We start from the raw sequence: 14427 nt of genomic DNA, 5'->3' as shown, positions 1-14427 counted from the left end.
TGCTACTCTTTGCTTCTTTGAAATGCTCAATTTTGCATGATTCTACTTGAAAATAAACTAAAAGCCCAGGATTTTCCAGGTCGAAAGAGCCAAACAGAATTCTATATCCTAACAGCACCAGTCCTAACAGCACCAGAGCAAATAGGTTGGTTTAGTGAAGTGAAATTTACGCACCCTTCTATTCTTGGCCACACCGCTGACTTTTTGAATACTATGTTTCCACTTCATTTATTTTCAGTTCTTTTCCTTTTCACTTCACTTTCCTATTACAGTACATATAAACAGGGTCCTTTGACTATTTGACTTATCTGGTAGAAAAGAAGGTAAGATACTGAGTAGGAGACTAAGTAGGAGATATGGTATAACACGTAGGTAGGCGCCGCACTTTTCGTCTGGCGGAAAGCCTCAAGTTCAATGTAGCACTTGGGACTAGAGAACAGGAAATTTTCCAAACTTGATTCTTACTGATACTATATTAAAATTTACCGCTGTTTGCAGGTGCCTTAGAAACGAGAATATACCTAGAACTGAAACATCCTATCTGCATTGATGGCTTCCTAATCATTCAAAATATCACAATTGCACCCTAAATCGATGGGTGATCCGATGCTGCAATGTTGCACTGATGCATGATTCGCGGTCCATATGATTCAGGGAACTCAGTCTGTAGAACGTTAGAATGCGTAGTCAATTTGGGAGGGTAAAATTTTACAATGCTATGCCATAACGCCCGGTTATACCAGAGAATGACATCTTGTTCCTCATGAGGATGCGCATAAATATTGCTTGGTGACAGAACGGGACTCATAATTCTGCGGGCACGGGTTAGTCAACTGAAATATTGAGATCAAAAGGGGGAGAAAGACATACTTGTCCATGAAAGCGCGAACTTCTTTCAAGTCTGTCACAACGGTTTCCTCGTCATCGGCTTTGCTTCTTAGATACAGCTTGAATACACCTTGGCCATGAACCTGGAGCGACTTCTCTCCGGTAACCGGATTTGTCCAAACCATTGGATAGATACAGATTTCATCCTTCGTCCACGGCGAAAGCTTATCTAGCGGCATCTCACGCCCTTCAGTCTCAATGAGATGACCAAGCCGAGTGCTACGCGCCGTTGACATCCACTGGAATGCGTGGGGCGCATACTCAATACGACTGTTCAGAACAATCTCACGCAACTCTGGATCCAGCAATTGTAGTGCCCTTGATCCGGCGACCATGGCAGTTGCACCTGGCGCGATTTTCATTGTTCTCCCGGTCCCATCGCCCCAGTGAACGGTAACATCAGGGCCTTTGGGCGTGCGCACTGCCAGAAGACAGCCCACTCGCGGCGGAGGGATCTTGTAAAGTGATCCATCCCAGTGCCACTGGTAGAAGCGACTGGATCCTGCATCTCGTTCCTCCTGTGGAGTGTGTGGTGGAAGATGAAAGCTGACGTGGTCAATGCCCTTCACTTTGAACCCTGGCGGAAAATCGAAATGACCCTCGGGAACTTCACCACGTCCTAGAATGTGTACTTGGGGTTGAGCGTTGATGGCTGGTCGATTCGGCAGTCCGTATATTGTAATTCCCTTGTCTGACAGAAGGACTGGGTCAGCGCCGTGGGCAAACCCACCCGTTTTCTCGTCGGGGTCAAAGCTATTGAAGAAGACATTATCAGCAAGATAATTTGAATTGTGGCAATAGGCATACCATGAAGTCAACCGATATTGCTGTTGAGGTGTCAGCATCTGTGGCTGCTCTTTAAATACAAGGAGCTTGTGGCGATGGAGAGCATCAGAGATGAGATCGAAATCGGCGGAGGTGAAGTTGTTCAAATCGATACCGTAGATCTCAGCACCGAAATCTGCATCATTGTTGTGTTTAATTGGCACCACGCGTCCATTGCTGTGGCTTGCTAATGGAGGCTGATAAACTTCCCGAACAGTCAAGATCTTTGGGGCCTCGCCCTCGGTAGCAGTGGTAGAAACAGCGAATACCATGATAGCTATTGTGGAAAATTTCCTGATCCTCGATCCCAATCATTTTAAGTGTCTTTTTATCATACCAAAACTTTCACTGTATGAATCAATGTGACGGAAGGCGCATGCCATCGGCCGGATTATACGGATAGGCATGCACAACTCACTTCGGCCGTGTTCGGATCCGCTGATCGGGTTACTGAATTGGTACCATCACTATTTGATTTATTAGGTGTCTTGGGGGTAAATTGGGCAACCAACCGCTTCGGCTGAATTTGCAGAGAGAACAATTTCAATCCAATCGTCAAAGCCGAAGAAATGGACTTTCCTTCATCATTTTTCTACCGAACGCCCAACGGCACGAATGTGCACTATACACAGATCGGAAACAAATCAGGTCCATTGGTCATTCTTCTTCATGGACTGGGCGGATCAAACAAGACATTCGAATCACTGCTATCGTACCTTTCGCCGCACGAGAACCGCTTAGTCTCCGTCGACTTGGAGGGATTTGGTCAAACCGCTTTGTCTTCACCAGATACTACTCTCTCCATCATACGCTATGTCAATGACCTGGAACATCTCGTAGCATCTCTGCAAAGCTCTTCGCCGGACACACCTGTAAGCACAATCACCCTCATCGGCCATAGTCTCGGGGCCATCGTCTCAATGCATTACGCCTCCAAGCACCCATCACAAATTCGCAGGCTTGTTTTACTTGGTTCTGGACGATCAATTGCCCATATTCCACCTGCGAGAGAAAGAATGCTAGGAATGGCCGCAAAAACACGCAAAGAGGGTATCCAAGCCGCAGCGGATATGGCCGCAAGCACCAACTTTCCACTCCAGGGGTCAGTGGCCCCTGAGATTCGAGAGTCTGTCCGAGAAGCTGTAAGCAGCTGTGATGCCGAGGCATATGCTAGGGCGTGTGAAGCAGTTGCAGATCTGAATCATGTTGATCCGTGTTACAGCCTCATTGAAGCGCCAACTTTGTTGCTTGCAGGAAGTGAAGATATCATCTCTCCCGTGGAGAGATCTTTGGGATTGAAAGAGCTCATTGGGGATAATGCTTCTGTGAAGGTGCTTGAAGGCGTTGGCCATCAGATGATTCTACAGGACTTGACCGGATCGGCCGAGGCAATTCAAGATCTCATGAGCATGTAATTAAGACAATGCTTCCGGCTCTGAAGAGTTGAATGAGCATGTCTCTACCAAGTCTGTCATATGTATTTTGTTTTAACGCCCATAAAGCGACGCGATACTAGAATTGTCAGTATTCACAACCATTATGCAAAATTTTTATCATGGCCCTGGAGGTACTAGTATCAGTTCCAGAGTGCACTTGAAATATTCATCTAGCTACCACTAGCAACTCTGCACATATGATCGCTATGGGACACGTGCTGGTCATCCCTAGTTGAGCAACACAGCCGCAGTAGTTTTCACATTGATTATGCGTTATAACGCCTGTCTAGATTATTTATTCTTCAGTAGGAAATTAAGATTTAGATTTTGACTAGGTAACGAGTGCGTCATCAGTCGCTGACATTATCGACCGATCTTTACGGCCGGGTTGTTTCCGTTTGTACTTGACTTTTATGTCGCTATCCACAAGGCGATCCGAATGCTTATTGATCCTTATATTTTTTTAAATTTGATCTCATAAGGAACTGTCTCCAGTGGTGTGGGAGATAGCACAGCCCGTAAAAATCAGGAGGTCTGTGAGTATCTGCAGAACTTCCACTCCAGCCCGGCCGACCGCGGCCGAGCACAACAGATAGGCTAAGCCAATAAGAAGCAGTGTTACCTTGGGAGTGATAAGCATCCCCTCAGACTCCGGGGAAATGGGTGCTTGGTTGAGGTTGTTTTTGAATAAATAACATCCCCGCTTCTCGGACATCGTGCTCAGTACAGCATCCAAAGTTACAAAATGCTCGGATCTACTTTTACCGTGACCCCAATCGAACGAACTCTGGAGCAGAAGTTCAATGTGAGCCATGGCTCCACCACCTTGAGAGAGGGATTCAGAGTTAATGATATGACAGTTCGGAGCCCGAGTGACCGGTGTGGATCTAAATAACATCTCTGGTGGATCTTCCCGCCTGACCACAGTCATACAAAGTTTTTTCTAACACAATATACAGACGAGGATGTCGATCGTCTAAAGGATGCTGTCTGGCGTCACAAGGTTATCATTGTAAAAGCTCAACACAATCTGGATCCCAAAAAGCAATGGGAGCTAGTGACTCGGCTCGATCCAAACGCACGCGATGGTCACAGTCATGGTGATCTAAAGACATTCCGAGCTAAGGGAGGACTTCTCGCAGTAAGTCTCTCTCAGTGATAAATTCACGAAACATTCCGAATTCTAACTATGGCCTTTCAGCAAGAAAGAGAGGTAGTCGGAATTCCTGGCGCGGAAAATGTTCGCCTAATTGGCAAGGGCTTCCAAGGAGAGAACCACTTTGGAATTGAAAATCACACCATTGAGCGTGGACTCAGCAACGACTTCCATGCCCTTCCGCCATCGATCGCAGATTTTGAAAGGGGTATCACACGTTTCCAGCGCTGGCACATTGATGCCCCGTTGTATGGGAAAGATCCGGCGTGGTTCACTACCCTACGTTGCATTACGCTCCCCAAAGGACCCGATGTTACCATCGAGTGGGCTGACGGGTCAGGCCAAACTATGAAATCATCACCTGGACAGACTGCATACTTCAGTACTACTCAGTTGTACCAACTGCTTTCTCCGGAGGAACAAGCGCTGGCTGATCATAGCTGGGTTGAATACGCACCATATCCATACAAGTGGGTCGGGAATTGCAAGGGAAATTCAAATGGTCTAGGTCTGGCAGAAGGAGGTGAGCGCTTAACGATGGAAGAGCTTGGAGAATATGATCCGAGCGCAGTGAAGAAGGTACGAAATGAATCTCTCGAGTTCTTTTCCTTCGAAAAAAAGTTTGCTAAACTCACTATGCAGTACCCTTTGGTCTGGGTGAATCCTCTTACTGGCGAGAAGGCCTTTCAGGTACATGGTATATGTGCTCAAAAGCTTTATTTGCGTCGGTCACTGGACGAAGAGCCTCGAGTTATAGAAGATATTACCGAGATCCGGAAGTTCCTCTTGGAGATCCAAAATCGAGTCTTGAAGCCGGAGTATATTCTGTTAGCACCAGTCGAAGAAGGGGATATGGCTATTTGGGATAATTATGGACTTTTTCACTCGGCTGTTGACTACCCTATCAGTATGGGTCCAAGATCAATGCATCAGGCAAACATCAGTGGCAGCATTGGTCCGAAAGGTCCTGTGCCGATCCCAATGATGGCTTAACTGATACTTCGTTGACAGGACACATGGGGCTTGGATTTATCGTTGTGGAAATTCTCTCCTTCTCCTTTCGCCTTTCTCCATTCTCCTTTCTCCATAGCCATCGCAACATCACATACTATTCTGTGTGCTCCTTTCATACTGTCGTACTCTTCCCCTCTCTTGCCCGTGTACACACCAAGAGGTTAAAGAAAACACAGGATGATAAAGTAAAATCACTTGATTCAACTTCTGTATTAAAAAGAAATTAATAACTTTTGGTGTTTGACTCTGGTTTTTGAAATTTTGTTGACTGCTAGGTAGAAGACAGGCGAAAACTTGTATATGATAATAAGATTATATATGGAGTTTTGTGCGTGCCCTTACATCAGCAGGCAAGATGGCCGAGTTGGTCTAAGGCGTCAGGTTAAGGTCCACCTTGACATCATTTCCTGATCTACGTTTGTAGGCGTGGGTTCAAATCCCACTCTTGTCATATCTTTTTGTTTCTTTTTTTTCCCTTATTTCTCACTCTTTGTCTCTCATACAACACTTTTTTTTTTTTTTTTTTCTATAAAAAAACCACCTGTTTGCCGCTGTTCGATGACAGTCCATTGCATTGTCAGATATTTCTCACCTAATGTTCCAGAATTTCTGATTGATACTAGTCCAATTTATGAAATATTCACGATCATCACTCCGCCTAAATAAACAATGATACAAAACTTTAAATATCGGCCGATAGGCTCATATTCTTGAACTTGAGGTGGGGGTTATCAACTGTATTCCTATCGCGCGATCGGAGACTCTAACCATTGATAGCTACCCCGCAGCATTGACTACTCTAATTGGGTTCTGATTTCGGCCGCAAGGGCTTGAGATTGAATACATATAAGCTAAGGGCACTCCCGCTGTCTAGAAATGACTATTTGTCTGATTTGTATATCCAAGAACCAAGAATGGGCAGCGCTATCACTCACAAGTATCGCATTGGCGTTGATGTAGGGGGTACGTTCCATCTCATGAAGAAATTACCAGATTCAGCCTACAATAACTAGATTTATAGTTAGAAGCTGACACGCTATACCCCCAGGAACGAACACAGATGCTGCTCTCATCTCCCTCGACCCAATCTCCGTCATTGCCTCCCACAAAGCGCCGACGACACCGGATGTTACAACTGGCATCACAAAGGCCGTTCAAGCAGTTATCCACCAATCAAACATATCGCTCTCTTCTATCGGATGTGTGATTGTCGGTACGACTCATTTTGTAAATGCTGTTGTTCAACGTGCGCCTTCATTAAGACGCGTCGCAGTCATAAGACTATGTGGCGGTGCAGAAGAGGGATTCGGCCGGGGCATCCGTCCCTTCATCGACTTTCCTTCGGATCTTCGCGCCTGTATTGACTCGTCTCAGATATTTTTCTGCAATGGAGGATATCAAATTTCGGGAACAGAGATCAGTCCGTTGGATGAGATGGAGATCAAACGTATAGCCGTCGATCTGGTAAATAAAAATGTCTATAATGTTGTGATTTCGGGGATGTATTCTCCATTGAACAACACCCAGGAGATCAGAGCTGGTGAAATCTTGCTGAATGCCATGGCTAAAGTCGGACAATCAAAGCCCCGAGTCACACTTTCCCACAAAGTATCTGGTCTCGGGTTTCTCGCACGAGAAAATGCAGCTATCCTAAATTCCACCTTACGCCCATTGGCTGAGAAGACCATCTATGGCTTTCAGAAGGCAATGCAAGACATTTTCCAAGGGAGTCGGTATACACTTTACTTGACGCAGAATGATGGAAGTGTTTTGGGTGCATCGGAAGCCATTGAACTCCCTATTCGGACGTTCAATTCCGGTCCGACGAATTCAATTCGTGGTGGCGAGCTTCTTTGGAGGGCTGCATCCGATGTGGACGGAATCAAGCAGCACAAACGGACCGAGCCCTTAGTTGTCATTGATATCGGGGGAACAACATCCGACAGTGGACTGTTGCTTCCAAACGGTCTACCTCAAATGAGCTCTGTCATGAGTCTAGTTGGTGGAGTCCGTACAAACTTTGCTCTCCCTGCAGTGGAGAGTATTGGACTCGGGGGTGGTTCAATCATCCGCATGAAGAATGGCGATATTTCCGTTGGTCCCGACAGCGTGGCCCTAGAGCTTCTTACAAAGGCAACGCTCTTCGGAGGGGAGTATCTCACCTCCACTGATATTGTCGCGGCTTCTGAGATACACTCGCCCACCGGAAACAACCCTTTCGAAGGTATGGGTCAACCCGAGCGTCTCATCGATGTCACATCCGAGGTAGTGAGAAAAGCGCAGATTGTGATGCGAAAGAAGATCGAGGAGCTTGTTGATAGAACAAAAATTCAAAAGGGCGATATTGACGTCTTGATTGTCGGTGGTGGTGCACCCATCATTCAGACCGATGAGCCACTTGCGGGTGTCCGCATGGTTCGAACGGTCAAAGGCGGCGAGGTAGCCAATGCGGTTGGAGCTGCCATTTCACGCGTTTCGGGTGTTATTGATACTGTCGTCGATACCTCCAATCAGACAATCAAGGAGGCTCAAGACGTTGTTGTCGCACTCGCCATCCAGAAGGCCATTAAGAATGGAGCGAGGTCGGATACCATACAAGTTGCTGAAATTACCATGCTACCCATTCAATATGTGGATGCTAAAGCTCGTATTGTTGTTGGAGCGGTAGGAGAGTTGGATGCAGTTCCTGAGGAACAGTCATTGAAGGAGATTATTAGCGTTACAACCTCAGAGGATTCGCAAGAACCGGACCTCAAGCCAGACAATCTGTCATATGTCGAGGAACAGGTCGATTTCCATGCTTATCATCCCGAAGTGAAGGATAAACAGTGGATAATCTCTTCCACGGATCTCTTATTCATTGCCCAGGGGTGTAAGATTCTTGGCTGCGGCGGGGGCGGCGATCCCTATCAGGAATACCTCAAAGCGAGGGCGACAATCCGTTCTAGACCTGGAACTGTCAGAGTTGTTTCAATCAACTATCTTCCCGATGAATCGCTCGTGGGCTGGACAGGGTGCATGGGAAGCCCAGAGGTCAGCATGGAGAGGCTGGAGAACGACGAGTGCTTAAAAGCACATGACGAGCTCATGCGTGTCACCAAAAGCCCGCCAGTCTCCGGCTTCCTGGCACTGGAAATTGGGGGCGGAAATGGAATTCTTAATTTGGGTGTTTCAGCGCATTACGGTGTTCCTTGTTTGGATGCAGATTATATGGGACGGGCTTATCCGACGTTCTGGCAAGTCACGCCCAACGTGTACGGCTCTCCTAGCGGCGAGGCCTTGGTCCCGGCCACTATTGCCAGTGGGGATGGGACATTTATCACCATGACAAAATCTCGTACGGACAGGTTGGTTGACAAGGCTTTGAGAGCTGCCTGTGTCGAGATGGGATGCCGTGCCGGCAAAGCTGGACCACCGAAAGCTGCGCGAGATGTGAGGGAACAAGCGATTTCTGGCACTGTTTCCCTCGCTTGGTGGATCGGGCGGGCTGTTACTCTGGAGAAAAACATCAATGATAAGGCACAGCGTATCGTTGATGAGGTTGGCTCTGAGAGTGCGGCGATCCTTGGCCAAGGCAAGATCATAAGTGTTGAGAGGGTGCTAAAGACTGGACATACCTATGGTGTTTTGAATATCGACGGGGAATTGAACGATGGAACAAAGGCCAATATTAAGATCCCATTCAAAAATGAGAATGCATTCGTTGAGGCAGTTTCCAATGGCGATTCGAGGATGTTGGCATCGGTGCCTGATCTTATTGCTGTCATTGATGCTGAGACCGGTGCTGGACTTGGCACTCCCGAATATAAGTATGGATTGAAGGTGGTCGTAATAGCCATTGCGGCCTCACCTCGCTGGACAGATACGGAGAGAGGCATGGAGCTGGGAGGTCCAGAGTCAATGGGATTTGGTGAGGTGAAGTATGTCCCTATTGGGAGATACAGCACGCCTCGAAGTGTCATTGATGTCTTTGGCTAATGGTCACAGCTGAGAATGCGTGAGATACTCTACTATTACCTACTTGAGAGCACTTGATGACTGTAGAGATCACAGGTAAATACAACTTAAGAAGATAGACACCTATGACCTCGGGTGTCTCCTGCCCATTCCTATATTCACTTTTAAGCATGGTGTATACCAGATCGTAATAGACGCCTTGCCCTTGATATTCTCATTTACCTACCCAGTCTTCTACCTTGTGTTGGTATAGTAGAAAAAGTATTGTTTTAGGCGCTGCGCGAAAGCGCGACGAAAAGCCCAGCTGTCTAGTTATTCATTACAAGGGCCAACACGGACGCTCTATATCATTAATATAGACCTATGTAACTGCACCACATGGTTGTATCTTAAACGTGCTGCAAAGTACAGGATCATAATCACCAGATCTTCTTGGCAACCATCTCATACCTCTGAACATGATCAATCTTCAGGTCCTTGTCCTTATTTTTATCCTTGTCTTCCTTCTCCTTCACCCGCCGAAGACCCTCGGCATCGTCACCATAGATCAACCTTCGTTTTTCGTCGCCAACCTCAACCATCCCCCAGAGCCCAGAGCGGCGGCCTCCCTCAACGCTGAAATCATCCTTCCGGGGTGCACTAGAAGGGTCGCTGGAGTTATCCACCTGGGAATGTTCGTGCCCTGAAGTACGTGATGATTTGCGTTGCTCGAATTCTTTGCGCTTCATTGTCCGATAACGGGAGCGAGCGAAAGCGAGCAAGCCCATGCCCAATATAAGCTTGAGAATCAAGAGCACAATGAATGCGGTGAGAATAAGGACAACAGTGAAGATTTGCACGGACTGAGCGGGAGAGGGAATTGCGTTTTCCAGGACCTTGCGGAAGAGGATGTTAACGTTTGGTAGGATTGTTGCGAAGCTCAACGGTGGGGCGGATGGAAGAGGCGCGGGTATATGGCGATTTTGAATTGTGGATAAACTCGAAATCACTGCAGTGGATGATGGGTATTGGGGAAGCAAAGAGGCCAGGAACATCTGGTAGGTTTGCACAGACACACGGAAGAAAATGCAGGAAAGAGGTATGACTGGCAATCCGAGACGGCGAGTAATGTTGTGGTCGCCACCTGCAAATGCGTTGGTGTAGTAATCCTTCGCGAGCACATCAAGAAAGCGACCGTATAATGCAGGCCGGTAGTTGTTGAATTTGCTGATGTAGGCATGTTTGAGCCAGTCGACAAACATCTCCGATCCCAGGACAATGAGGAAAGGGCCTAAGACCTGCGCCAAAGTGGGAATGAAAGAGTTCATGTGACTAAGGGATAGGATGGATGATGGGAAGAACGTGAATGACTGAGGGAGGATGGATGACGCGGTGCGAGGAGGAGTGGATAAGGGTGTGCTATTGGTGCTCGTAGACTGTCTGGAGAAGCTGGGGGCCAAACCAAGACCTATGAAGTTGAAAGCGCCTGTTTCCACAATGTTGCGCGATGCAATGATAGTCAGCATTAGCCAAAGCTGAAATCGCTCGACCACATCAGAGCAAGTGAGCTGGAACAGGTTCTCTTTCTCGAATTTGCGGAAAACAGTTGACTTGATTTCCACAAACTGGTTCGATAGTAGCAGTGTAATCAAGGCGTTCGAATACGAGTTTACGGCAACATTGAGTGTCATCACCTGCAAGCCATGAGTTTAGCCGAAAAATATGAAACTAGCTTTGCTCGTTGACTGACCTGATAAAAGAGGGATATGGAATGGGAAACTGTGTAGACCAACGCCAATAAAAAGAGCCAAAATGGGCGGAAAACTTTGCTTCGCCCATTTGGCCGACGCTCAAGGGCTTCTCTGGAGAACAGACACTCAAGAACATCCTGTCCCAGCGCTGCCAAAAGTTTATCAAGTACTTCAAGAACGTTGTAAATCACGTATAATTTGATCGCTGCCTGTCCGCGAATCCAATGATACATCCGACTAGCATCAAAGTACATTAAGGCGCAGCAGGTCGCAATCATAAGAAGGCCGGTAAGGATATCAGCCTTATCGTCAGGAAGAAGAGCCGAGGGTGTGGACTTCTTTCTTCGGTGAGATCTGCGAGATTCAGAGGTCCGATGTCTTCTCTTTGATGGCTCTGGGTGACGTTGTGATTCTTGGGAAGTCGCGCCATTTGGCAAGCGAGGAGTGACATCCGATTCGCTTCCACGTCTATCACGCACTCCATCTGGTAGGTACTTCCTCCTTCGCCATACTCGCCCAGCTCCATTGATGACGAATTTCCATAATAAACGAGCCTCCGCTGCTAGGTTGAGAACCCATGATTCACATAGAATGTACAAAGCTTTAATGAAACGCAGAGGTAAAATTGTGAAGGAGTAAAGCCATGCGTCCAGGCATGCGAGACTTCCAAAGCCAATGGCCTGCTCCAGCACAGGCGGAAGAAGCAGGAAATTCATCAGTCGTTCTATTTTCGCGCTTGATGACTCATAAGGGAATTCATTCTCATTGCCGTGAATGTACAGCGGCGATGGACGACCAGAGGCCAGCTCAAGTTGAAGGTATGTTGGTATCGAGGCGGGAGGCAGAGGGACCGATGGAATGGGAGAGATCAAGGGTGTTTCCGTAATATGAGGTGATGCAGCGAGCTGGATTTTTAGATCACGATCGTGCTTCGAACGAGATGCCCATGTTTGTGAGAGCCTCTCGTTGCTGGGTGTGGAGAGTGTTGGGTGCCGAGACACAGGAGTAGAAAACGTTCTGGATGGTTGTGGTCGACTCCGAAGGTTACCGCTCAGCTGCCGTAGGTTGACATTGTCATGCAGCTCATCCGAATTTGGATCTTTGCTAGACCGTCTAATCCGAAGAGGTCCATCCAGAGACGAAGGTACCTCGCTCAAAGGTCGCAGAGTCCCGTTTGTGGTCTCCAACGGCCGGTCAGCTAGACCCTGCAACGAACGGGGATTATCCGACATTATCCTCCTTCCACTGGTTGTGTCCGGAACTTCAGCACGATACGGTATCGACTCGGGTGACGATGTGAGCTCTTGGATCTTCTCGGGTGACAGTTTCAACACCTTTTCTTCGGTCGGGCGCTGAGACGCGTCTTCGGCGAGCTCTGCGAGAGCAGCTTTGACTTTCGGACCTTCAAAAACATTCACGACAGAAATACGACCAGTTCCAGTTCCATCATCTTGCGAGTGTTCGACTAGAATCCCGAGACCTTGCTCTGATGATCCAGGTGCCAAGCTGTACGTATCATCAAGCTCGCCATTTTGTGCCCCTGCTGGTGGCCCGTCCCCGGTTGGTCTGTGTTTCCCATTGACCCCGGCTTGGCTTGGAGCGGGTCCATTGTTCTCCACCGGCGGACTCATTATGTTCAATGTTGGAAGCCCGTGTCAAAGAACAGGTATTTTCTTCGTTTTGTGTGGTGGCTTGTTTCATGTCAGTCGAAGAGGCATTTTCGAGAGCTGGTGTACGAGCTAAGGCGCAATCGGACTAAAGGCTGGGACTGGATGAAAGGGCGGTCAAAACGCTAGAAGCCAAATCAATTAATTCTGAATGGTGGTCTGCCCATGTGGATAATAGCATAGACCCATTTCACATTCAAATGTCAAATGCAATCCTTGGAAGTGAAAATGGTGCATGCGATAATTGGAGATAGATAAGAGAGTTTACTATCTGTCATCGCTGCAGCCGTTGTTTACACCTCAGGCAGGCGTTATTCATCACATGACCTACCACATGATATCTTTTGCCTGATTCTGTAGTAAACTCTACATGGCTTTGTCACAAAAAATAATTCCAATGTTCCGACACTCCAACATCTGAAGGTTCTTCCAACTTCCAAGGTTTGTTCCAAGCAGTTGAACACTCGTGGCAAGTTATATATATCCGTTGTGGGTCTATAGTCCAGCGACGTAGATCTTCCATTGTTCCAAATGTTGACTATGTGTCGAACTTCTATATGTAGCTCTGGAGAAGCTTTGAATATTTGTATGTTTGATTGATGAAGTGCTCAAGTGCTGTTTATCTGATGTCTCAAATTATTGCCATCAAGTAGGTACTAAGTACAACCTTGATAAGACAACCTTGAAAATTAACGAAGGGGTTGTTGAACTAAGGTATTCCAGGCAGACCTGTTGCATATATGAATCGTCGCATTACATCAAGCGAGACAGCATTCAATAAGCTGTGCCGAGCCTTCACTTACATTGCTGAAAGCATGCTATTTCTTGTAATGTCAGTCAACACAGCCTTTTCTGAGCCCAATAAGCCGGTCATACGCACATCGGCTTTAACCAGGCTACCACGAAGCGCGCCATGTCCAGTGGATTCAAAGATCCGAGAATTATTGAAAATGATTCAGCCTCCAAGGCGTCAACATATTTGACCACCACCGAAAGCTCTACGAGGCAAAAAGTGCGAAGGAAGGCCAAGCTCCGAGCCCGATCGGACGTGTTGTTCGACCGATCACCCATAAGGCTAAAATTTCGGACATACCGGAGTTACCCGATTCGATAAATATGTCCTTTCATCATGAGGCGAGATGAATATAAAACGGGCAAGTAAGCCTCACTATGAAGCATCAAGCAATCAAAAAAATCTCATTACAAATTATTGAACATCATTGACTACAGTTTTCTCAACTCGAATCGTTTTAAATCGCCACAATGACCCAACTCAACACTGACGACTCCAAAACTACCTCATACTCGGTCTCCATCGAGTCTACTGAATTCAATAAGCCGGAGAAGGACGAACATGAAAGGTGAGTACCCGTTTTCATCTGTTCATGCTATTTACCAAACACTAATTGTTCACCAGTATTAGCCCCAAGGCACCATGCCCAACACACGGTCCAAGCCAGTCTGCGCTTTTCGATCGTGAGTTGCAAAAACCACAAGCACAGGAAATTATTCGTGCTTTGACAAAGGCGTTGAATGATATCAATGATACTGAGCAGTGCACCAAGTGTGCAGTGCAGAATGCCTCAACTCTTCTTACCACCCATGTGCGCGAGATCAAGATTGCAAAGCGGAATGGCGAGTGGACCAAGGAAGAACGAAAGGCGCTCAAGGCAGAGGTCAAGGGAGTGTTCAAGCCTGTGAAGAAGGCCGTCAAAGCCCTGTGGAAGGAGCAATGATGAATGTCAGTGTATTTG

The 14427-nt window shown here is 47.2% G+C and overlaps 6 protein-coding genes across 6 annotated transcripts; 4 read left to right on the top strand and 2 right to left on the bottom strand.

The window, feature by feature from the left end:
• Window positions 1-586: 586 nt before the first annotated feature.
• Window positions 587-1985, bottom strand: N7520_006565 (TauD/TfdA dioxygenase family protein; the record flags this gene model as incomplete). The annotated part of the gene is made up of 4 exons (XM_057140499.1): window positions 587-664; window positions 713-812; window positions 871-1641; window positions 1696-1985. The coding sequence occupies 4 exons, from the start codon at window positions 1983-1985 to the stop codon at window positions 587-589; spliced, it is 1239 nt and encodes a 412-aa protein (XP_056994505.1).
• A 297-nt stretch (window positions 1986-2282) lies between these two features.
• N7520_006564 (alpha/beta fold hydrolase) lies at window positions 2283-3128 on the top strand (the record flags this gene model as incomplete). Its single annotated transcript, XM_057140498.1, has 1 exon — window positions 2283-3128. One exon carries the CDS (start codon window positions 2283-2285, stop codon window positions 3126-3128), a length of 846 nt encoding a protein of 281 aa, XP_056994504.1.
• A 766-nt stretch (window positions 3129-3894) lies between these two features.
• Window positions 3895-5298, top strand: N7520_006563 (TauD/TfdA dioxygenase family protein; the record flags this gene model as incomplete). The annotated part of the gene is made up of 4 exons (XM_057140497.1): window positions 3895-3954; window positions 4010-4052; window positions 4109-4290; window positions 4351-5298. 4 exons carry the CDS (start codon window positions 3895-3897, stop codon window positions 5296-5298), a joined length of 1233 nt encoding a protein of 410 aa, XP_056994503.1.
• A 935-nt stretch (window positions 5299-6233) lies between these two features.
• N7520_006562 (hydantoinase/oxoprolinase family protein) lies at window positions 6234-9297 on the top strand (the record flags this gene model as incomplete). The annotated part of the gene is made up of 2 exons (XM_057140496.1): window positions 6234-6282; window positions 6368-9297. 2 exons carry the CDS (start codon window positions 6234-6236, stop codon window positions 9295-9297), a joined length of 2979 nt encoding a protein of 992 aa, XP_056994502.1.
• A 398-nt stretch (window positions 9298-9695) lies between these two features.
• Window positions 9696-12637, bottom strand: N7520_006561 (TAPT1 family protein; the record flags this gene model as incomplete). Its single annotated transcript, XM_057140495.1, has 2 exons — window positions 9696-10949; window positions 11006-12637. 2 exons carry the CDS (start codon window positions 12635-12637, stop codon window positions 9696-9698), a joined length of 2886 nt encoding a protein of 961 aa, XP_056994501.1.
• A 1299-nt stretch (window positions 12638-13936) lies between these two features.
• Window positions 13937-14409, top strand: N7520_006560 (uncharacterized protein; the record flags this gene model as incomplete). Its single annotated transcript, XM_057140494.1, has 2 exons — window positions 13937-14034; window positions 14091-14409. The coding sequence occupies 2 exons, from the start codon at window positions 13937-13939 to the stop codon at window positions 14407-14409; spliced, it is 417 nt and encodes a 138-aa protein (XP_056994500.1).
• Between the last annotated feature and the right edge of the window lie 18 nt (window positions 14410-14427).

Source organism: Penicillium odoratum (assembly GCF_028828045.1).
Source record: "Penicillium odoratum strain IBT 22623 chromosome Unknown utg000005l_segment0_segment0, whole genome shotgun sequence".
NCBI lineage: Eukaryota > Fungi > Ascomycota > Eurotiomycetes > Eurotiales > Aspergillaceae > Penicillium > Penicillium odoratum.
Note: the sequence above shows the minus strand (reverse complement) of the source record. Positions and strands in the feature narration are given on the sequence as shown.